General features: G+C 48.2%; 1 protein-coding gene across 3 annotated transcripts in view; it reads right to left on the reverse strand.

The window, feature by feature from the left end:
• na (sodium leak channel non-selective protein na) overlaps positions 1 to 23,354 on the reverse strand; it is a 631,552-nt gene that overhangs the window by 303,386 nt on the left and 304,812 nt on the right. For all 3 annotated transcript variants that reach the window (XM_069314566.1, XM_069314565.1, XM_069314567.1), the window contains exon 18: positions 22,157 to 22,288. In XM_069314566.1, the coding sequence (XP_069170667.1) occupies positions 22,157 to 22,288 (132 nt within the window). The remainder of the gene's footprint in view (positions 1 to 22,156; positions 22,289 to 23,354) is intronic.

A 23,354-nucleotide genomic window follows, 5' to 3' on the forward strand; every position in this document is an offset into this window, starting at 1 on the left:
AGGTCACTCAGCCAACCGAATGTGCGCGCTGCGTTTTTATCGCTTAAGCGTAAAAACAAAAATGTGTATACTCTTTTTACTCTTCTGACCTTAGTTCTCATGCTACGTATTTCATTTTGGTACCAACGTGTTCGCAATAAAATTCTCTAGAAGAACATTAGTAAAATAAGTCACGAAACATATAGGGATACCAGCACCAAATAAATAACTACGTAGATGACTCGCCGTGAGCGCCCATCAGCAACAAAATGTTTTTACTCTTGGGATTGTAATCACCTCCACACTTGTTCTACAGCGTTAATTTTGGTATCAATGGACTCGCAATGAAATTCCCAACACGGTGATATGAATATAAGCGTAGAATAATGATGCAGCCCGCCCGCAAGAGTGTGGGAAGTGGTGAAATTGTTACCCGGTATCGGTGACGGGACGACGCACGGCGCTTTGAAAGTTTATACTTATTTCACTCTCATGACATTAATTTTCTATGTACGTCATTCATTTTTATGTCAATGTGTTCGCAATAGAATGTTCTATGTGCCCATAGGTAAAAAATATCAACAAAGCGTAAGTTAGAATAGCGACAAATATAAAACAACGCTGGAACATATCAGTGAGCGTCAAACACACACGAAATATTTTTACTTTTGTTATGTTTGTCAAGATTATACTTGTTGCACACAGTTATTTTTGGTTGTATATTGATCGGAATAAAATTCCCTAAACAGACATATGCATATAATACATGATATGGGGGAAGAATTACCAGTATAAACGGCTAAAGTCACCCACCTGCAACCCGTTTGGGACAAAATACCATTTGATCGAAGTTATCCACACCTTTCATGAACTTATTGTACCATGCAGCCTAGTGGTGAGAAAGAGAGCCTCATAGCGCGCAGTTTGAAACAAACCCAAAGTAAATCGGATAAAAATTGAATTTTATACAAATATTTTAAAAGTAGACATAACTTTATGTCCACTATGCGTTTACGTTAGACGAAACCGAACGCGCCGGCGCGTCCAGATAGCGCGAAAGTGTTAAGTTCTGTTCACTGATCACGGGAAAAATAAAAAAAAAATTCTATTGTACTTACTTTTGTTGCAATAGAGCCGAGAAGCTCGGTGATGATGTCACAATCTGCATGTTCGCTCATGCAGTACACGCCCGGGAGGTGTTGCGCGCGGTCCTCAAACAGCCAGAGTTGCCACAAATATATTTTCGCGCTATTTATTTACAATATCTAAGCGCATTTTATCTAATTTTTTTTCACTAATTGTGTTTCAAATACTGTTTGAACATATTTTGTATCAATAATTGTTGCATATTTGAGTATACACAGGCGCACACAAATGTTTTCAATTACGGCAATATAATATGTCATTACAGTCTATTATATTGTATGTTCTGCTTATATTTGTATATATTTACACACACGCACACGCTATCTGCTTATATGTTTACATATTTACACACTCGCACACACAATACACACTTTGAAGCACACTTAGAAGATTTCTAGACTGTGGTAGTCATTGAAGCAGTCGACAGCACATAATGGGATACCACACGTTTCACACCATGTTTGCACAAGCTTCCGTTTCTTGTCTCTACGTGTCGTTGTTTTACACACCAAGCAATCACGTTGGGCTATTGCACGCTTCACACCAGGTGGCAAATACTTAAGTTTGTGTGCTAGGAAGCCTTCAGTGTGAGCGAGGCGTGGAGTACCAGCATGCTGCAACAGTGGGTTTATGATGGGCCGCTGAATACCTGGGACATCTTTTGCAAACTTTCCTAATAACTGTATTGCAGCATCAAATACAAAGTCACGGAAAGTGGGCTTACGTCCAGTTCTCACAAGGTACATGTTGAAACAGTTCAGCATGCTCATGTCCACAAGATGGAAGAACACTTTTTTCGTCCACCTACATGTCTTCCGCACACACTCTCAATGCCAATCATCATGTCTGATTTATCAATCAACCGCATGTTGATATTATAGTCTAAAACACAGTCTGGCTTATATAGTAGTGCGTTTGTTTTATGGCTCACTTTCCCACTGTTCACCATTGTTCCATCATGAATTGTTGTCAACAAGTTCACCTCTCTTTTGTCTTTCCACCGAACTGACAGAATGTTATCACTTTTCCTTCTCTGACACTCACCAACTGCAATGTCGTTGTCAAACACAGGCATTTCCCTTCGTTGTGGCTTTACTGTACCAACCAATCCGGTTCTATTTTCTAGCAAGAACCGAGCTAGCAAGGGACTTGTATAGTAATTATCTGTGTATAAAATGTGTCCCTTGTTCATCCACGGAGCCATGATGGTCTTCACTACACTCCCCGAGAATCCATGTTCGTCGTTACCGGGAATGTCTACATCACTAGCCGAGTACAGAATCATGTGTAACACGTATCCTGTCTCACAATCACAAAGAACAAAAAATTTCAGGCCAAATCGGTTTCGTTTTGAGGGAATGTACTGTTTGAATGGAACACGTCCCTTGAAAAGTATGAGATATTCATCAACCACCAGCTTCTGTGCTGGTACGTAAAAATCTCTGAATTTTCCAATAACATCGTTCATGTAGTGCCTCACTCGCCACAGTCTATCATCAGGTGTTCAGTCCTGAACACTTCCAAAATGTAGACACCTGAGGAGTATCTGAAACCTGTCTCGTGACATATATTTCCCGAATAAAGGTGTTGGTATTGTCTTGTCCTTGCTCCAATAGTCATTTATTGCATGTTTGTGACAGTGCTTCATCAACAGACAGAGTGCCAAAAACACATACATTTCCGCCACTGTGGTATTTTTCCAACGCTGCAGTCGTGAAAATTCTGTGATTTCCCTCTCAATCAGGTAAGCAGCATGTAGGTTCGTTTGGTGTACAATGTATTCCATGAGTGGTTCATCATAGAATGCTGTAAAATATTCCATCTCAGCCATGTCCTCACCTTGATTAGGGAAAAGGTTTGTAATCCCTACATCTTTATCGTCAAAGTGAGGAATATTAGGAATAAAATCGTCACCATCACTCCACTCAAGTACACCAGGCGTCCTGCGAGATGCAGAGGAAAAACGGCGAGGAAGCGATGCATACCGGCGACCAGGAGCTGAATACCGTCTGGAAGAAGCACGGTGGCTACGTGCACGCGAGGTGGGTGCACGTAAGGTGGGTGCAGGTGAGGTGGGTGCACGTGAGGTGGGTGCACGTGAGGTGGATGCACTTGAGGTGGATGCACGTGAGGTGGATGCACGTGAGGTGGATGCACGTAAGGTGGATGCACGTGAGGTGGATGCACGTGAACACGAGGGTCTTGGTCCCTCATGTGGTGCCATGCGGTGGCGCTTGGCTGGGCTAGATGCTGCTGACGCGACAATTTCTCGCCCAGTTACACCACTGGTACCAGCCACAGGCTCAATAAAACTTTGATCTGAGTCACTAAACCCAGAAAAGGAGTCACCTCCCTCTGACTCGTCACCCTCAAACAGAAAATATCCACAGGAACTGTGAGGTCGTGGTAGAATTGGGGTAGAAAATGGGCGAGGAGGCATGGGAGAGCGTATAGGCCTCGCCATGGCATGGCGGTCATTCTCACTTTCACTGCTGCTGCTACTATCACCCGACAACTGTGTATAATCCTCATCGTTGTCTGAATCGTCAAACACACTTTCTTCACCTTCAGAGAATAATTCGTGGGCTATTTGCTCTGGGGTGAGGGACTGAGTGGTGCGTGCCCGTGAGGCGTTTGACCGTGCGCTCGCCATGGTGACTCTCGCTAAACTGAGGCCTCCCATGCCATCGGAGCGTGAGCTGGATTTTTTTTCAAAATGGCCGCTGTTTACTAGAGCCCCTGGGCAGCGTATGGGACCCCCAGCTACACCGCGGGCCATTCAAATCGTGCGCGGTACCCATACACTTCATATGAAGTGAAGCGCAGTTGACTGGTAAAACGATTTACACTTCATATGAAGTGATGCGCACTTTAAGGGTTAAGATTAATAATGATTTGAATATTAGTACTACATTTTGTTAGTAGAATTTCCATAATAGTTTATGTGGATGTTTAGTTGATATTGTAGTAGGATGCCTGGCCTGGGAACCGACGCTTGGGCAGAGACGTGGCAGCTTGGGTCGAGAGGAGACATGTTTTAAGTTAAGTCAGTGGTTATCGTTATTTTAGCTAAATACTCTGTTAATTCTCTGGGTAGATGATTGTGTATTATTCCATTTAGTAATTCATGTGCTGGGGATATTGCTCATTGCTCAATAAGGATTTTTATTTATATTATTGCATGTTAAAGAATATTTCTGGCTATTATATTTACCATATAATTGTTATGTTTGTCACCCTTAGCGTAGATACATTGTTCTCCCAATTTATGCAGTGTTGTTTCTCTACCCCTAGACTCATGTTGGCAACGCCGATATAATATTTATTGATCACTGCGGGAAAAGAACCATACTAAGTCTCAAGGGTTGTAACAACGGCAAAAAGCGCAACCGGACAACTCAGGACGCACTCCCGGCCAAACCAATCAAGCATCAATAACCCAAGAACCCCTCCGGAAACCAGCCGTCTAGACCGTCGCCAGGATGGAGAAAGGCTGCAAACGTACAAACCTACCACCAGTACCAAAGAGCAGAACCTGAACTGAAGGTGCACCCACAAACTGAGGAGATGATAAGAAGGCACCCTGATCAAGGACCAGGACGGCTTAGGCGACGTAAGAGCAGGCCGGAGGTGAAACAAAACACGAGAATGCGTACGAACCGGGGCAGATGTGACGTCCACCCCGAATGCAAGCTGGAGCGGCTCCGCCAGCGCCGCACAAAACGAGGCGACAGTAAGAAACATCAAATAACTGTAGTCCTGAAAACCAAAGAAAGGATAAGACAACCTGATGTGAAAGAGAAGACAACCTACGAAGAGCAAGAAAAAGTGCATAGAAACACCAGGAATGTCATACTGTCGCCAAGACGAAGCTCACAGCTGGGACACTGTCAACAAAAGGCACCTGATCACCAGAGATGGTGATACCCGCATCAAAATACCAGACGTGAAGAGCTGAAGAGAAGGCCGAACCAGTTATGTACAGGACCGATCCAACCTGCTGAAAGAGGCGGAGCCGTGAAAAAACGCCCCGGATTTGGACATCTATCAAGCAGCGTCTGAAAATAAAACTGGGCCGGACACCAAGGAACCACAAGGACTGGTCTCGTAGGAATGGGCTGCAACCGAGCCAGAACCCGAAGCAACAGCTGCACTGGGAGAAGAGGAACAGGTACTCCCACCTTGATCAGTCCTGCCGAAAAGCATCCACCGTGAACGCCTCGCAGGCGGGTAAGGACGCCACATAAAATGGGCGACGCCTAGACCAAGCCGGCTCGAAGACGTCCAAGGCCAGGAGTCCATACGTCCGGCACAGCAAACTAAACGAGTCAGCGACGACTGGCCAATCTGCGAACAGAGGAATGAACTGAGACAGCTGTTCGCCAGGACGCAGGACACACCCTGGACATGAACCTTTGGGGTTGGTTCCTTAGAGTGGCTCGTTTGCTGGATTCTCAGGGTTTAGCTAACCGTGAGGTTCATGTAATTACCTAAGGTAATTACTTAGGTAATTACATGAACCTCACAGTTAGCCAAACCCTGTGAATCCAGCAAATGAGCCACTCTAAGGAACCAACCCCAAAGGTCAGCACCTAAGAGAAACGCTGTGGTTCCAGCAAAGAACTGCCAGAGAACAGTCCGAATGGAATGAATGGTAGAGCACCAAGTGACCCAAACCCTCCGAAACGAAAACCAGACAGCCACGAACTCCCGAACTGTGCTGTGAGCCTGACGGACGGGCAGATACCACCATCCCTGGCCGACCTGGTGAGCACTGTTCACAGAGCCCCAGCCGAGAGATGACCCGTCCGTAAACACATCGAGCGAAGGCTCGGGGAGGCGCCAAGGCACAGAACCCCGAAAACCCCAAAGAGGAAGCTGGTGACGCAGCATCAACACAAGATCCCCGGAAGAACGAATCCAAGGATTGCAAGAAACGCGGAAGGGAAGTACCGGAAGGAACCAAATAGACGCCGAAGCCAAACCCGACCTAGCGGGCAGACCAGCACATCGAAGTTCAGACTCCCGCACAACTGCTCGAGCAACCACTGAGCAGCCCAGGACCCCCTCATGAACAGTCGAAGGCGGGACCACAGCCACAACAACACTTCTGGAGGGAAAGACAAGGAGCGGCCCAAGAGCCCTAAACAAGGCCCAGCCAGGTCCGAACCCGGGATGGAAACAGATGGAATGGCCTCAAGATCCCCAGGAAACCAAACCCGGCAATCTGGAAAGAACCACACTGTGGCGAGCAGACAAGCGGACCGACTGGGAGCCCACACCAGCCAGTTGTCGAGGTAGGCCAGACACCGAATCCTAAGCAGACTCAGACAAGATCCGATCCGGTAAAGATGCAAAAATACACCAAGTGCCAATTACAAAATAGGGAAGGCAACAAAAGCAGCAAGCCTGAAGTCCCACCATCAACTGTGCCAGTCCCGGAAAGCTGGAGAGGAACATGCTAAGAATTGACCTGGAGGTCGAGGGCCACCATCCAGGCACCCGGCCCCAACAGAAGCCGGACAGGAGACAACAGTCCTCCGATGAGGGCATAGAATCCAGGGCGCAGACTGAAGTAGTTCAGAAGAACCGCAGATTTGACAGGCCCATGTCTGCAAAGAGTAGATGGGAACCCCAGAAGGATGGGGCGGCTCGACCACGTCTAACGCACCCACTAAGATGACATGACGAAGCGCAGGGGAAGAAGCCCACCCCGCTAGCCCTGAACCCCCCAAAGGGGAAGAAGCCGTCCACCGCCGCCACCAGAGGTCGGAAGACAACCAAAAGCGCCCACTAACTGCGGGACCATGTGAGAGTCAATAGAGCAAGTTGCTCCCCCAGCGCCCCGTCAACAGAGAAGGGAACAGAGCCCCTTCCGAAAGAAAAAGGTGTGTATGCATGTACACATGTGACAGGTACGCTTCTAACATGGATGAAAAATTTTCTGACTGATAGAAAAATGAGGGCTGTGATCAGAGGCAATGTATCAGACTGGAGAAATGTCACAAGTGGAGTACCACAGGGTTCAGTTCTTGCACCAGTGATGTTTATTGTCTACATAAATGATCTACCAGTTGGTATACAGAATTATATGAACATGTTTGCTGATGATGCTAAGATAATAGGAAGGATAAGAAACTTAGATGATTGTCATGCCCTTCAAGAAGACCTGGACAAAATAAGTACATGGAGCGCCACTTGGCAAATGGAATTTAATGTTAATAAATGCCATGTTATGGAATGTGGAATAGGAGAACATAGACCCCACACAACCTATATATTATGTGAGAAATCTTTAAAGAATTCTGATAAAGAAAGAGATCTAGGGGTGGTTCTAGATAGAAAACTATCACCTGAGGACCACATAAAGAATATTGTGCGAGGAGCCTATGCCACGCTTTCTAACTTCATAATTGCTTTAAAATACATGGATGGCGATATACTAAAGAAATTGTTCATGACTTTTGTTAGGCCAAAGCTAGAATATGCAACAGTTGTGTGGTGCCCATATCTTAAGAAACACATCAACAAACTGGAAAAGGTGCAAAGACATGCTACTAAGTGGCTCCCAGAACTGAAGGGCAAGAGCTACGAGGAGAGGTTAGAGGCATTAAATATGCCAAAACTAGAAGACAGAAGAAAAAGAGGTGATATGATCACTACATACAAAATAATAACAGGAATTGATAAAATCGATAGGGAAGATTTCCTGAGACCTGGAACTTTAAGAACAAGAGGTCATAGATTTGACCTCTGGCAAAAAACCAGCTTTGAATGTACTGAAACGCCATTTTCTGGGTGAGACCCGTAGGCTCCCCTGGAGCTTATTAGGCTGATATACTAATGTCAGACTATGGCATCAGTCATGTGTATGGAGTTCTGTGGGCCTACCGCGGACCACGGCCAGAACCTGGCCCCCTCAGAGAGGCATGGGGAGCAATGGCCTATAGAAACCCCCCATGTGGTTGGAAGCATTCTATGTCTGCCATCGACCGGGTCAGGCACCCAGAAAGGTAAGCATCCCAAAACAAACCCCTATTCTGGTGAAATTATTGCTACCACAAGCCGAACAAGTGGATAGAACTCCCCTAAAAGAAACGAGCATGACGTCACACGTTGCCACGGCGCTGTCTGCGCAGCTTCCCCCTCCCTGGGAGGAGGAAGGGGGAGCCCCAGACCCACCACGCCGACTATCCACTCTTCAGTTCTGAGGCTGGATGTCAAAACACGTAAAAACACGCAGATCGGAGGGAGGAAGGGATGCCATGAAGCCTCCGGGTCTCACCCAGAAAATGGTGTTTCATTACACTCAACGCTGGTTTTCTGGTGGGAGCCCCTTCGGCTCCCTGGAGCTAACTACCCACAGCGGAATTAATAGGTACTTACCCGGGAGGTGGTCGCTGCTCACTCCTCAACTCAAAAGTCAGGATAACGGGCTGCAACTGCTAACCTAAGGTAACACAGGCCCTGAATGGGCCCGGGAACGACCACGAGGTAACGAGCAGCCAAGACCCTGTACGACCTCCAAAAGCCCTGTGCATGAATGTCAGCCAGGACATGTCGCCAAAGACGGCAGCAAAAGCAGTGAACCTACGAACATCATGGGTACGGGGATAGAACGCAGGCTGGCAAAGTAAAGCTGATGTGGCTCCACCAGCGCTGCATGATACGAGGCGACAGTATGCGGCAAGATGATGGCCCCGAACCTCCACAAGAGAGGGACAAGCCGATGCCAACAAACGCAGCCACCTAAGAAGGGACAGAAAGAAAAGGAAGTATCACCAAAACACCCCACACTGCTGCCAAGAAGAAGCACGCAGGTGGGACACCAACAATGAAGCCACCTGACCACCAACCGAAGGTGAGAGACTTGAGGCAGAACCAAACTAGCCCCACCATCGACCAATCAAGCCTAGGAAGAGGCAGAGTCGCGGGAATATCTTGGGTGCTACCACCGAGTAAGTAGAGCCGGAAACCCAAGCTGGCAAAGAAGGAGATGGAACGTCTGCCGAACAGAAAACTCCCCAACGCCAGCAATCTCGCCAGGAGATCTGAGACTATGGGTCCGATGCGAGACTTCAGAAAAGGGACACCACGAGACCCTGAAAATGCCAACAGGCAGGGCAAGCCAGGAAAACGGGAACCCAAACCTGGCAATAGGAGGGCCAAAAGGCACAAACAAAACACACAACAGTACGTAGGATAAAAAGAGAAAAAGAGCAGAAGAACAGCCCCAGCACCAGCGGCCAGGGACATGAGTGAAGCAGGAAGATGATGAACGAAGAAGGCATGCAGCAAATCGGGAACAAACGGGACAAGACCAACCACAGAGCAGCAGATCATGTCCCAACAAGTCATGCCAACAACACACAGAGTTGCAGGCCCTGTCCCAACAAATCAAAATGAATGAGGTGTATAGGTTTGCCACCAGACTAGTACCCGAACCGAGGGGTACGAGCAATGAAGACAGACTAATGAACACAAGGCGCACACGCACCATGAGACACAGGAGGAATTGAGCGCCCAAAGGAGCTATACAAACGCAAGAAAGAAACATTCCAGTGTCAGAGAAGTAAACAAATGGAATGCATGAGGAAGGGAAGTGGTGGAGGCTGACCCCAAACACAGCTGCAAGTGAAGACATGACAGAGCCCAGTAGATGTTAGGTATATCAGGGGGAGAGGCAGGACAAAAGAGCCAAAGCTCAACCCCAGCAAGCACAACCAGATGAGTACAGAGAAACACTTTGATGATGTTAGTGCCTTGATTGAAACTATTGACAATAAATTCTCTTTTATTATACTTACTGAAACATGGTTGAAAGAGGATACTACTCAACTCTTTAACATGCCTAACTACTCGGCAATTCACAACTGTCGTCAACTTCAGAGAGGTGGTGGCACTGCTCTTTACTACCACCAAGAACTAACATGCTTAAAAGAAATTAGAACTAGAGACTGCTGTGGGGAGTATATCTTCGCCAGCTTCAGAGTCAAGGGTGCCGAGTCTGTCCTGTCTGTGGGTGCAGTCTATAGAATTCCTAACACTGATGTGTCCGAATTCAACTCAAACCTTAGAAATCTAATACTTGATAACAGACTGAACAAAAACCATCTAATTATCGCAGGGGACTTTAATATTGACCTCTGCGAGCCTGAACACCCTACTGCTGTTAGTTTCCTCAACTGTACGAATTCCTGCTTCCTCATACCCTTAATCACTAGACCTACTAGAATCACTGATAGTACTGCCACGACTCTAGATCACATCTGGATAAACATAACCTCTCCGCTTACTTCAGGTATAATCACCGATAGCACTACAGACCATTACCCCACATTTCTCTTAACTAACATTAGCAAACCACCTCTAGAGTCAAGGGAGTTAAGTTTTAGGCTGCACAATGAAACTGCTATAGACAATTTTATAACTGCTGCTGATAATGTCAACTGGGAGTCCGAGTTAGGTAACATAGGGGACATCAACCTAGCAGTGCAATCTTTTCTTCAAAAAACTCTTAGCCTTTATAACACCCACTGTCCTATGCTTACAAAACAAGTCACAACCAAAAGGCTTAACAATCCCTGGCTTACAAAGGGAATATTTAAATCCATTAATAAAAAACATGACCTTGAGAAGAAGTATAGGTTAGGAATTGTCTCCAAAGAATTCTCAAAGAATTACTCATTATTGCTATCTAAGATAATTAGACGAGCCAAAACTAAATACTACGAAGATAAATTTACCCAAATAAAGAGCAACATTAAAAAAACTTGGAGCACAATTTCACAAATATTGGGATCAAAGAAGACTTTAAATAACAAACCAACACTCCTGTCCAATAACGATGGTCAGCTTTCAGCCTCTGATTCTGCTACTGAGTTCAATAGGTTCTTCTCTTCCATTGGGTCATCCCTTGCAAATGATATTCCATCTTCCAGTACTGACGTTAAGGACTATCTTACAGGTAACTATCCACAGTCTCTGTACCTAAAGCCTATTAATTCCACTGATGTCAATGAGATAATCCTTTCCCTTAAAACCAAGTCTAGTGCCCTTGAGGAGATACCAACTTTAATTTACAAAAAAGCCTCCAGATCTTTAGCCCCTGCTATTGCATTGCTCTTCAACAAGTCACTTGAACTCCAAACCTTTCCAGATATTCTAAAAAAACCAGCGTTGAATGTAATGAAACGCCATTTTCTGGGTGAGCCCCGGAGGCTCCCTGGAGCTTATCGGGCTAATGTATGTTATGTTAGACCGGGACATTAGCTAAGGAGTTCAGACCTACCAGGGACCAGCGCCAGAACCTGGCCCCTTCAGAGAGGTTTCAGGGAGCAATGGCCCTGGAAAACCCCATATGGTTGGGGGTTTTCCTTATCTGCCATCGACCGGGGTTAGGCACCCAGAAAGGTAGGCGTAACAAAACAAACCCCACATGGTAAGAAACTACAACAAAAACCGAACAGAGAGGTAGAAAACTCCCTACAATCCCAAGAAAACAAGCAAACAAGCAAACATCACACTTTACTGCCGCGCCGATCGTCCGCGCAGCCCTCCCCACCCCGGGAGGGGGAGGGGGGAGCCCCGGACCTACCGCGCCGGCTGCCAAGCTCCAGTTCGGAAGCTAAGCTTCAACCAACACGAAAAAACCGCCGACCGGTGGGAGGGAGGGTTTCCAGGGAGCCTCCGGGGCTCACCCAGAAAATGGCGTTTCATTACATTCAACGCTGGTTTTCTGTGGGGAGCCCCTACGGCTCCCTGGAGCTTCATACCCAAAGAGAAGGAAAAGAAAGGGCTAACCCGGGAGGCGGCCGCCACAAACTCTGCAACGCAAAGCCAAGACAACCGGTCGCAAACCTGCGACCCAAGGCAACAAGAACGCCCAAGAACAGACGCACATATGGATGGGCGGCCAAAAACCTGTGCGACCCACAATTCCCTGCGCCCGAAATGAGCCCGAGACGTCACCAACACGGCAGCAATTGCTGCAAACGTCTGAACAGCACGGGCGCAAAGACAGACCGCAGGAAGAAGGAAAACACTGCGGACAACCCGGGAGACCCGAGCCCTGAAAACAGGGAACGAAGGAACCGGATCAACCACAGCGCATCCCCAGGCACGGTACGCCGGCAACAGCAAAAAGCACAACTGGACAACACAGGACGCACCCCCCGGCCAAACCAAACAAGTACCAATACCCCAAGATCCCCTCCGGAAAGCAGCCGTCTCGACCGTCTCCAGGACAGAGAAAGGCTGCACACCAATAAAGCTACCACCAGTACCAAAGAGGAGGAAACTGAAACCGAAGGGGCTACCACAAACTGAGGGGAAGAGAAGAAGGCACCCTGAACAAGGACCAGGATGGCTCAGGCGACTCATGAGCAGGCCGGAGGGGAAACAAAACGCGAGAAAACGTAATAAACGTCATACAGTCTCCAAGACGAAGCTCGCAGGTGGGACACCGTCAACAAAGCCACCTGAACACCATAGAGATGGCGATACCTGCGTCAAAATACCAGACGCGAAGAGCCAAAGAGAAGGCCGAACCAGTCACGGACAGGACCGATTCGGCCTGCTGAAAGAGGCGAAGCCTCAGGAAAAAACGCCCCGGGTACGGACACCTATCAAGCAGCGTCTGAAAAGAAGGCCGGGCCGGCCACCGTGGAACCATAAGGACTGTTCTCGTGGGAATGGGCTGCAACAGAGCCAGAACCCGAAGCAACAGCTGGACCGGGAGAAGAGGTACAGCTACCCCCCACCTCGACCAGGCCTGCCGAAAGCCTCCACCGTGAAGTCCTCGCAGGTGGGAAGGGCGCCACAAAACGGGCGACGCCTAGACCACGCCGACCCGAAGACGTCCATGGCCAGGAGTCCATAAGCCCAACAGAGCCAACAAAACGAATCGGCGACGACTGGCCAACCCACGAAGAGGAATGAACCGAGACAGCTGTCCACCAGGACGCAGGACACACCCCGGACACGAACCACACGGTTAACCAAACCCCCTGTGGTTCCGGCAAGAACCACCAGAGAACAGTCCAAACAGAGCTGAATGGTAGAGTACCTAGTGACCCAAACCCTCCGAAGCGCAAACCAGACAGCCATGAACACCTGAACCGGGCTGTGAGCCCGACGGACAGACAGACTCCATCAACCTCGGCCGACCTGGTGAGCACTGGTCACAAAGCCCCAGCCGAGAGATGACCCATCTGTGAACACATCGAGCGAAGGCTCGGGGAGCTGCCAAGGCACGGAACCCCGAAAACCCCAAAGAGGAAGCTGGTGACGCAGCACCAACACCAGATCCCCAGAGGAACCCAAGGAATGCAAGAGGCGGAAGTGGAGTCTCCGTAGGAACCAACCGACGCCGGAGCCAAACCCGACTCCGCGGGCAGACAAGCACGCCGAAGTGCAAACTCCCGCACAACCGCCCAAGCAACCGCTGAGCAACCCGGGACCCCCTCCTGAACAGCCAAAGGCGGGACCACAGCCACAGTAACACTTCTGGAGGGAAGACAATGAGGGGCCCAAGAGCCTGAAACAAGGCCCAGGTCCGAACCCGGGACGGAAACAGAAGGTAAAACCTCCAGATCACCAGGAAACCAAACCCAGCGATCTGGAAAGAACCATCCCCTGGCGAGCAGACAAGCGGACTGACTGGGAGCCCACTCCAGCCAGTCGTCGAGGTAGGCCAGACACCGAATCTCAGACGCAGACAGGGCACTAAGACCCGGTAAAGATGCAAAGAGTATACAAAGTGCCCTTCACAAAATAGGGAATGCAATAAAAACAGCAAACCTGAAGCCCCACCACCAAAGCATTGTATGACAATCATATTAAGACATATTATGACATATGACAATCATTATATGACAATATGACAATTATAATCAAAGCATTATATGACAGAGTGCTGGGAAGACGGGACACCACGAGAGTAGCTCTCATCCTGTAACTACACTTAGGTAAGTACACATAGGTAATTACCAACCGTGCTAGCCCCAGAAAAACTGGAGAGGAACGTGCCAAGAAGTGACCTGGAGGTCCAGGTCCACCATCCATGCACCCGGCCCTAACAGAATCCGAACAGGAGACAACAGTCCTCCGAGCAGGGCAGAGGATCCAGGGCGCAGACGGAAGTAGTCCAGAAGAACTGCAGACTGGAAAAGCTCAAGACTGCAAAGAGCAGACGGGAAAAGCTCATGACTGCAAAGAGCAGACGGGAAGCCCAGAAGGATGGGGCGGATCGACCACGCCCCACGCACCCACGAAGAGGAAATGACGAAGCGCAGGGAAGAAGCCCACCCCGCCAGCTCTGAACCCCCCCCCCAAGGGGGAGAAGCCGTCCTCCGACGCCAGCAGAGGCCGGAAGACAACCCAAAGCGCCCACCAACAGCGGGACCAAGCGAGAGGCAACAGAGCAAGCTGCTCCCCCAGCGCCCAGTCAACAGAGAAGGGAACAGAACCCCTTCAGAAAGAAAAAGTACACTACCGAAGTCATGAGGAGAGACTACGGGAATGAAACCACACTTCGCTGGAAGAGGAAGTGAGGGGAGACCTGATCACCACATACAAGATACCCAAGGGAATCGACAGGGTTGAGAAGGACAGGCTATGTAACATAAGGGGCACATGCACTAGGGGACACAGGTGGAAACTGAGTACCCAAAAGAGCCACAGATAGAATTAATTAGGTTTTTTTTTTTTTTTTTTTTTGAGTGTCAGAATGGGAACGGGAAAGCACTAAGAAGTAATGTGGCGACTCCTCACACAAGTAACGAGGCTGACCCCCATACAATGTCACATGTTGACACGACAGAGCCCAAGAGGCACAGGAACCGATACACCTGTTGACGGACGGTTGAGAGGCAGGACCAAGGAGCCAGAGCTCAACCCCCACAAGCACAACTAGGTGAGGACATATATTGTAAAAGCACAAGCCGCCGACTAGTGGCAAAGAGCACTACGCCGGCCAGGCAAAGAAGGCACAAAACTGCATCAAAAGGCCCACCTCGACAGCAAAACCACAAAGTCCCAGCACAACCACAACATGTGCCAAGACCCAAAAAGCTCAGTCTGCAAGCCAGGAAGACCCCGGAACCCCAAAAGGCAGAACCGGGTCACACGAGGAAACAAAGTCCCCTGAACCCACAAAAGGGGGCCCAAGAGGAAGAAACCTCCAGAACGAAACCAAGGAACCCTAAGGAACCCAGAATCGAACCAGGGGGAGCCCAAACCACCACATTTGCCGGCGGAGAACACCACTAAAAGGCAAAGCACAGACCCCAGCAGAACGCCCTGGGAAAACGGTCCCAACAGACCGAAAACCGAGGGGCAAGGTGTGGGAGCAAGCATACCAGCCAGGGGCACTGAGCCTAAACCCAGAGGCTCAGACCCAAAATCAACACCCAAACGTTCCCAGAGGAACAGGCAACGGCAAGAAAACACCAGAAAAACAAAGAAACGACAACAGGAGAACAAAAACCCTGCAAATTTTTTGAAAACTCACCAGAGACGCTCGCTCGCACACCCAGACGCATGTAAACAAACCGCAACGCCGCCCTGGTGGCCATGCCGTGAAACCGGCAGACGAAAATGGCCGCCAGCAGGGGCTGTGACTGACGCTTAATACACAAAAACACGCCAGCAAATGTGGGAAGCTAGCAGACTGGAAGGGCGAAAAACGACGCCCAACAGCAGAAAAACCCCTGAAGGGGCAAAACCGCCCCAGAACTGCTAGCAGGCAACCCCCACAGCCCCGGGAACCAACAACAGAGGCCCCGGGGCAGAGCCGTCCTCCAAGTCCTCCGCCCTTAAAGAAAAGCAAGAGCCCATGGGAAAGGCAACAAGAAAGGGCCGCTGGTAAGACCCAGAAGCCTGGGCAGGAGGCACAGGCTCAAACCTCCGTCCCCAACCCGAACGGGGCATCCCCCGAAAACCGCCCGAGTCTCTGCCGCAACTGAACCCCGCCCCGACCCCGAAACCCGCAGACGGTCCGGAGCCGGGAACATGGAGAGAAAGGGGCGAGCAGCACCTAACCAAACGGGGCGGCCACGGGCATTCGAGTGGGAAACCAACCTAGCATGTTGCAGCAACCTAACCTAGCTTGCAACACGGATGCCGCCTGTACTCTGAACAGTAATAACATCAGGAGAGTACTGGAGAACAAGCAGAGAATCACTCGCAAGACTCCGGGTCAAGGTGTCAGTGACCCAACAGGCAGCATGACGGAGGTAAAAATGGCGACTGTCACCCGGAGACAAGGGAACAGCAACCAACGATCCCGTTCAAGACGGGTTGGAACCCGGAAGACACATTCAATGGTCCCCCGAGCCCAGACAGGGGTTTCCAGGGCCCGTAGGGTAACAACTACGGGAAGCCCGGGCAAGGTGTTGCTAACCGGTTAAGAAACCCAAACATAACAAGAGGGTAGATTATAGCACTGAAAACCCCTGAGACGTGTACAAGCACGGGGGCCTAGCAGAGGGCCGCCAAACACTACCAGTGGAACTATAACCACCTTAGGCAGACCCCCACCAGGCAAGAAAATGAAAAACAAAAGAAAAACCCCGCAAAAGTACACCGTCTCCAGAGGCAACAGAAACCGGCCGCCGCTTAGGTGGCAGGCTGCGCAACACCTTGACGCCCTAACCAGCACAATACCAATCCCTACCCAGGGCCAAACAAGGGCCCCAAGCCCCAGCTGGCCCCAAGGGCGAGGCAAATGCCGAGCAGCAAGAACCTCTACGGGAATGGTTCCCGAACGCCCCAGGGAAGATAACCCTGTAACGCAAGGGCAGTACTCACAGGGCGCTTAGGGAAGTCAGCCACTAAGCACATGCAGCCCCGGCACTGATGAAGTACTCCTGGCCACCGCACACCACAACACACGGCAGTGAACGCCACACAAGGCAAACACCGCCTAGGAAACTGAGGCCAGAGAAGCGTCAATCCCGGTTGACATTAGCAAACGAACTGAAGCTTGGCAGCCGGCGCGGTAGGTCCGGGGCTCCCCCCTCCCCCTCCCGGGGTGGGGAGGGCTGCGCGGACGATCGGCGCGGCAGTAAAGTGTGATGTTTGCTTGTTTGCTTGTTTCCTTGGGATTGTAGGGAGTTTTCTACCTCTCTGTTCGGTTTTTGTTGTAGTTTCTTACCATGTGGGGTTTGTTTTGTTACGCCTACCTTTCTGGGTGCCTAACCCCGGTCGATGGCAGATAAGGAAAACCCCCAACCATATGGGGTTTTCCAGGGCCATTGCTCCCTGAAACCTCTCTGAAGGGGCCAGGTTCTGGCGCTGGTCCCTGGTAGGTCTGAACTCCTTAGCTAATGTCCCGGTCTAACATAACACACATTAGCCCGATAAGCTCCAGGGAGCCTCCGGGGCTCCCCACAGAAAAAAGCACTAACGATGCACTTATTAGTATGCTTAACTCGATTCATACAGCTCTTGATAAAAATGAGTTCCCTGTTGGGTTATTTGTGGACCTGTGTAAGGCTTTTGACACCGTCAACCACCAAAACCTTCTTCTTAAATTACATCATTATGGAGTCAGAGGACACTCCCTGCAATACCTCAAATCCTACCTTACTGACAGGCTCCAGTATGTTTCTGTGAATAATTTAATTTCTCCCACCCTACCCATCAACATTGGTGTTCCTCAGGGCAGCATACGTGGCCCTCTCCTCTTTCTTATCTACATTAATGACCTTCCAAATGCCTCCCAACACCTCAAACCAATTCTATTTGCTGACGACACAACCTTCATTTACTCCAGTCCTGACCCCCTTGCTCTAAATGCCACAATAAATACTGAGCTAAATAAAGTCCATCTTTGGCTAACTGCCAACAAACTCACCCTTAACATTGACAAAACTTTCTATATTCTGTTTGGCAATAAATCCTCTAATCAAATAAATCTCAAAGTAAATAATACCCAAATTTGTAACAAATTAGATGGCAAATTCTTTGGCATTCTCATTGACCACAAGCTGAATTTCCAGGGACACATTCTAAATATATCAAAAAAAGTTTCAAAAACTGTTGGTATTCTTTCTAAGATCAGATATTATGTACCCCGCCCTGCCCTGGTGACTCTCTATTACTCCCTCAGCTATCCATATCTCAACTATGGTATTTGTGCTTGGGGCTCTACTACCCAAAATCATTTACGTCCTCTAATTACTCAACACAAAGCTGCTATTAGGACAATATCCAACTCTGGCCCCAGACATCACTCGGTACCCCTACTCAAATCTCTGAATATGTTAGACATTAAGTCACTGCACATTCTCTCATGTGTATTATACATATATAAAATGCTAAACTGTAATGCCAATCCTGACCTCAAAAGCTTCATATAAGGTTGTAACAGAACCCATGAGCACCACACCAGAAATAAATAGTTTTGATATTCCTAGAGTACGACTTAATCAAACTAGAAATGCTCTACAAATCAAGGGACCCAGATTGTGGAATGACCTTCCCAACCATGTTAAAGACTGTACCTCTCTCAACCAGTTTAAGATAAAAACGAAGCGATACCTAATAAATTCCCGGTAACCTACCTTACCCCTCTATTGTCAACCAATGTCTGGGTTTTTTTTAGAGAGCGCTGTTTATCGACAGAATTGTATTTGTGCTGCTTTTTCAGCAATGTTTTCATTTCATGTTTTCATTTTACTCTTAATGCTCAATTAGTATTAAGCTTTAGTCATTTAAGTTTTTCATGCCCGAAACGCTTTGCGTAATAGTGGCTTTAGGCATTGTATTTACTAGCCCTATCTATAAATCCATCACTTTTTGTAAAATCTCTTGTATGTATGTACCTTACCTAAATAAACATTTGATTTGATTTGATTTGATTTGATTTGAAATTTAATTCACTCAATTTAACGGCCTCTTTTATACCAATCTGCCGGTAATAACGACCAGTTTGAAAGACCGGTATATGGACTCTCATATACCGGTCTGGCGGTTGATATTACCGAAGGTCGTATTGCGTTTGTTTTGGCATCGGCGGCCCCTCACATGGCAACAGGCTACCGACCTCCAAGGCATTGAGGGAGAGATGGAAGGCAGTGATTGATGGAGGGAAGCATTGAGAGGGAGAGGGGTGGTGTTGAGGGAGGTAGGGAGAGGGGTGGTGTTGAGGGAGGTAGGGAGAGTGGTGGTGTTGAGGGAGGTAGGGAGAGTGGTGGTGTTGAGGGAGGCAGGGAAGGCAGGGAGAGGGGGTGGTGTTGAGGCAGGTAGGAAGAGGAGTGGTGTTGAGGGAGGCAGGGAGAGGGGTAGTGTTGAGGGAGGCAGGGAGAGGGGTGGTGTTGAGGGAGGCAGGGAGAGGGGTGGTGTTGAGGGAGGCAGGGAGAGGGGTGGTGTTGAGGGAGGCAGGGAGAGGGGTGGTGTTGAAGGAGGCAGGGAGAGGGGTGGTGGTAAGGAAGATGGAGGGCAGAATTGCTAACCAAGGCGATGGTGCCAAACCCCTTACCCATACTGTATTAAAATTATAAATCTTAGTTGTAAAATATTTATGCCAAAATATGTTAATTTTCGTATATTACTATACATTATTAATCATTAACATGTTTTACGGTTTCCTATTTATTAATTAAACAAATATAGTTTTATTTATGAATTATGCACAGTTGGCGTCTGCAAGCAGGAGCCGACAGATGTCCGGGTAGCCAGGCCTCGACCCCGTTATAGTAGCTCCCTCGACCCCGTTAGTAGCTCCTTCCTCCATCGCCTGCTATTCTCATGTTATGAGGAAGGCAGCGAGGAAGGGATGGAAGACATTGAGAGAGGGATGAAAGACATAGAGGGAGGGTTGGAAGATATTGAGGAAGGGATGGAAGACATTGAGGAAGGGATGGAAGACATCGAGGGAGGGAATGGAAGACATTGAGGACGGGATGGAAGACATTGAGGGAGGGGATGGAAGACATTGAGGGAGGGGATGGAAGACATTGAGGGAGGGGATGGAAGACATTGAGGGAGGGGATGGAAGACATTGAGGAAGGGATGGAAGACATTGAGGAAGGGATGGAAGACAATGAGGGAGGGGATGGAAGACATTGAGAAAGGGATGGAAGACATTGAGGAAGGGATGGAAGACATTGAGGAAGGGATGGAAGACATTGAGGGAGGGGATGGAAGACATTTGGAGGGAGGGGATGGAAGACATTTGGAGGGAGGGAGGTGTTTGGGTAATATGGCTCACTTGTTGTATGGTCCACATGTCCACTTGTTATACAGTATAAAATATATCCTACCTAAATGTTACTTGAAAAATTACCGACATCTTAACTTCAGAAATACCGGAGCTCCGGAAATAACGACCAGGGTACAGCCCCATATAGGCCGTTAAATTGAGTGGATACTGTACATGGAAGGGCTAAGCCAGGCACTCCAAGATGGGAAGGAATAAGAGACCCCAGATAAGACCACGAAAAACGCCACAATCAATCACCAACACGCATCCCCAATCTCAAAACTGCAGCAAAATGTCACCTCACGACATCCTGACACAATAACATTTACCACATAACCTGCACCTCAACCATTGTACTTCATAACATGGATGAGGTGGGGCCCCTTGATTGACTTAAGCATGGGTTGGACATGCATATGAGTGGGACTGGACGGGTAGAAATAGGAGTTGCCACGTATGGGAAAACTCGCCCTCGGCAATCACCTGTGTGCTGATGGTCTTATATACGTATCCAAAAACCACGAACCAGAGTTTGGCTGATAGAGACACCAGATTGCAGTAACTCACCTGCCGAACGTGGGCACGAGCGTGTCAAAACAAAGTAGCCAAGAAGATTCCGGGAGCACCACCAGGGAAAGAAAGCCAGAGCTACACACGCAGGAGAAGAGCAGGGTAGAGGCGAAGGAGGCACCCCACACCCATAACACAGGGAAAACCCCAACGTCCTCCCCATAGCTGCAATCCAGAACACTCCATTAGATACAGGGCACAGACTGGAGAATGGAGAAGAGCGAGAGGCAAAGCACCCGAGAGAAAAGGACGCAAAACACCAGCACTGGTGCACACCGCCCAAACCAAAACAAACTCCCACGGCACATGCGCAGAATACAAGGTCCGACCGCATAACCCGTTCGGCGGGGAAGTTCCAACTAGGAGTATGCGAAGAAAACGAACAGTGCCGAGACAAAGCACGGAAAGAAGAGAATTACAAAACAACGAGACAGGACCGAAAACCAAGAAGAAGCACGGAATAGGCCCAACAAACCCGAGAAAGGACTATGGAGGGAAGCCAGACCAGACGACGACAGACGATCCAATAATACGGGGAAGAAGCGAAAACCTTCCTGAACCTTCGAAACACATAGAAACAAGCCCTAAGCATGAAGGCACAGAAAGGCACAGTCGCTCTCGAGACCAACAGTCATGCAGAACCCCGTGAAGAGGGGAACATGACGGAGAAGTCCCGTCCCAAAGAAGAGGGGTGAATAAACGGAGAAGAGTACCCACCCCCATAATGAAATAAATACATTATAAGTACATCATTAATTCCTCTGAGCTTCAGTAGTAGTCAGGAAAGTTGTAAATTCCAGTTTGGCAGCAGGATGTTACTCCTGGAATCTTTCCCTATTAAGAATACTCATAGCCCAGTGGATAGAGCTTCTGCCTCACATGTGCAGGGTTCATGGTTCGAGTCTCCAAGAGCCCAGGTGAAAGGAATGTAATGAGTTTCAAGTTTATTTGAGTGAATCCTTGGTTCTGTGTGACTTGTTTGTTTAGTTGCTTGGTGATCCTCAAGGCTTCGTTTTCTTTGAGTTCTCTAGTTGTCTGTAAAGCTGCGCTGACTTTCTGGAGGCTTTTTTTCTGGTGAGGAAGTGGATTGTCACCAGCTCCATGCGTATCTTATGAGGTGAGCCAGGTTCTGTCTCTGGTTCCCAATAGACACCAAACAGAACTTTTTGCAACTGATGTGATCTTTTAGTATGAAGTAATCTCAGGAAGATAGCTTCAGGAAGCCACAATGGGCTGCCTCCAGAAAATACATACCGTATAGATGAAGAGATCCAACACTCCTGCCATATCCCGGATCAAGGCTTTAGGTGTGAAGAGTAAACCGTCGGCCAGGATCTTCAGCCCCAGTTCCAAGCTCATGAACACAACAAATGCATATTCTGCAACCTGAAATAAATACATTATAAGTTTCAAGCTAAAGATTTATATTTCTGTCGTAAACTGAAGTTACTGATAAACGAGTTCAATCAAGCCATAACTATGATGATTCATAGAATAAATCACTGGAGTTATGATTAACAATGTCTTACTATTTATTATGAATACAGCACAATAATTACTGATATATAATTACAGAAATTATATACCATTATACCACTATATTATTCTTTCTGGGAGGGTACCCCTTGGAATCTCCCCAAGTTACAGACTAGTAATCTGTCAAACCTTTAGCACGACACATGCAAAATAATCCACTGAGATACGGTATAGAAATTACAGGATTATAACCATAGGCCACTGGTACCAAGAGACCACGTGCTCTGACCAAGCTATATGTAGACAAACCACAAGGCATTCACCAACAAAAGTTATGCAATCCTGACAGCTAAGTGAACAGAGCTCGGGACTCATAGTCCTGAGGTTCCGGGTTCGATCCCCAGTGTAGGCAAATGGGCAGAGTTTCTTTCACCCTCATGCCCCTGTTCACCCAGCAGTAAATAGGTACCTGTACCAGTATAGGTACATTGAATTTATACAGTTGCTATGGGCTGCTTCCTGGGGGTGTGTAACAAAAAAGTAGGCCTGGTTGAGGACTGGGCCGCGGAGACGCTACGCCCCGAAATCATCTCAAGATAGATCCTCAACAAAACCTGACATCCTAAACATCTTGAACTGCTTTCAAACAAATTGAGAGAATCCAAATTTTTTAGTAATAATAATTTATAACTAATATCAAGCCAAGATAATATAATCCCAAAAAGGTGTTAATAATATAATAATAATTATTATAATAACAATAATTAACTGTGTCGGGGGACAAGAAACCAGAGTATATACCAGAGTATATACACATTAGGCTTTTATTGAGGTTCCCCCCTACCCCCCAGGGTTGAATTCCTGACCCCGCTCAGGATGCAACCTCACAAACAAGCAGACTAACTCATTAGTACCTACTTGCTGCTAGGTGAACAGAGGCTTTAGGTGAAAGGAAATGTGCCCAGCCATTTCTGTC

Source organism: Procambarus clarkii, chromosome 79, assembly GCF_040958095.1.
Source record: "Procambarus clarkii isolate CNS0578487 chromosome 79, FALCON_Pclarkii_2.0, whole genome shotgun sequence".
In the NCBI taxonomy this organism is placed as follows: Eukaryota; Metazoa; Arthropoda; class Malacostraca; order Decapoda; family Cambaridae; genus Procambarus; species Procambarus clarkii.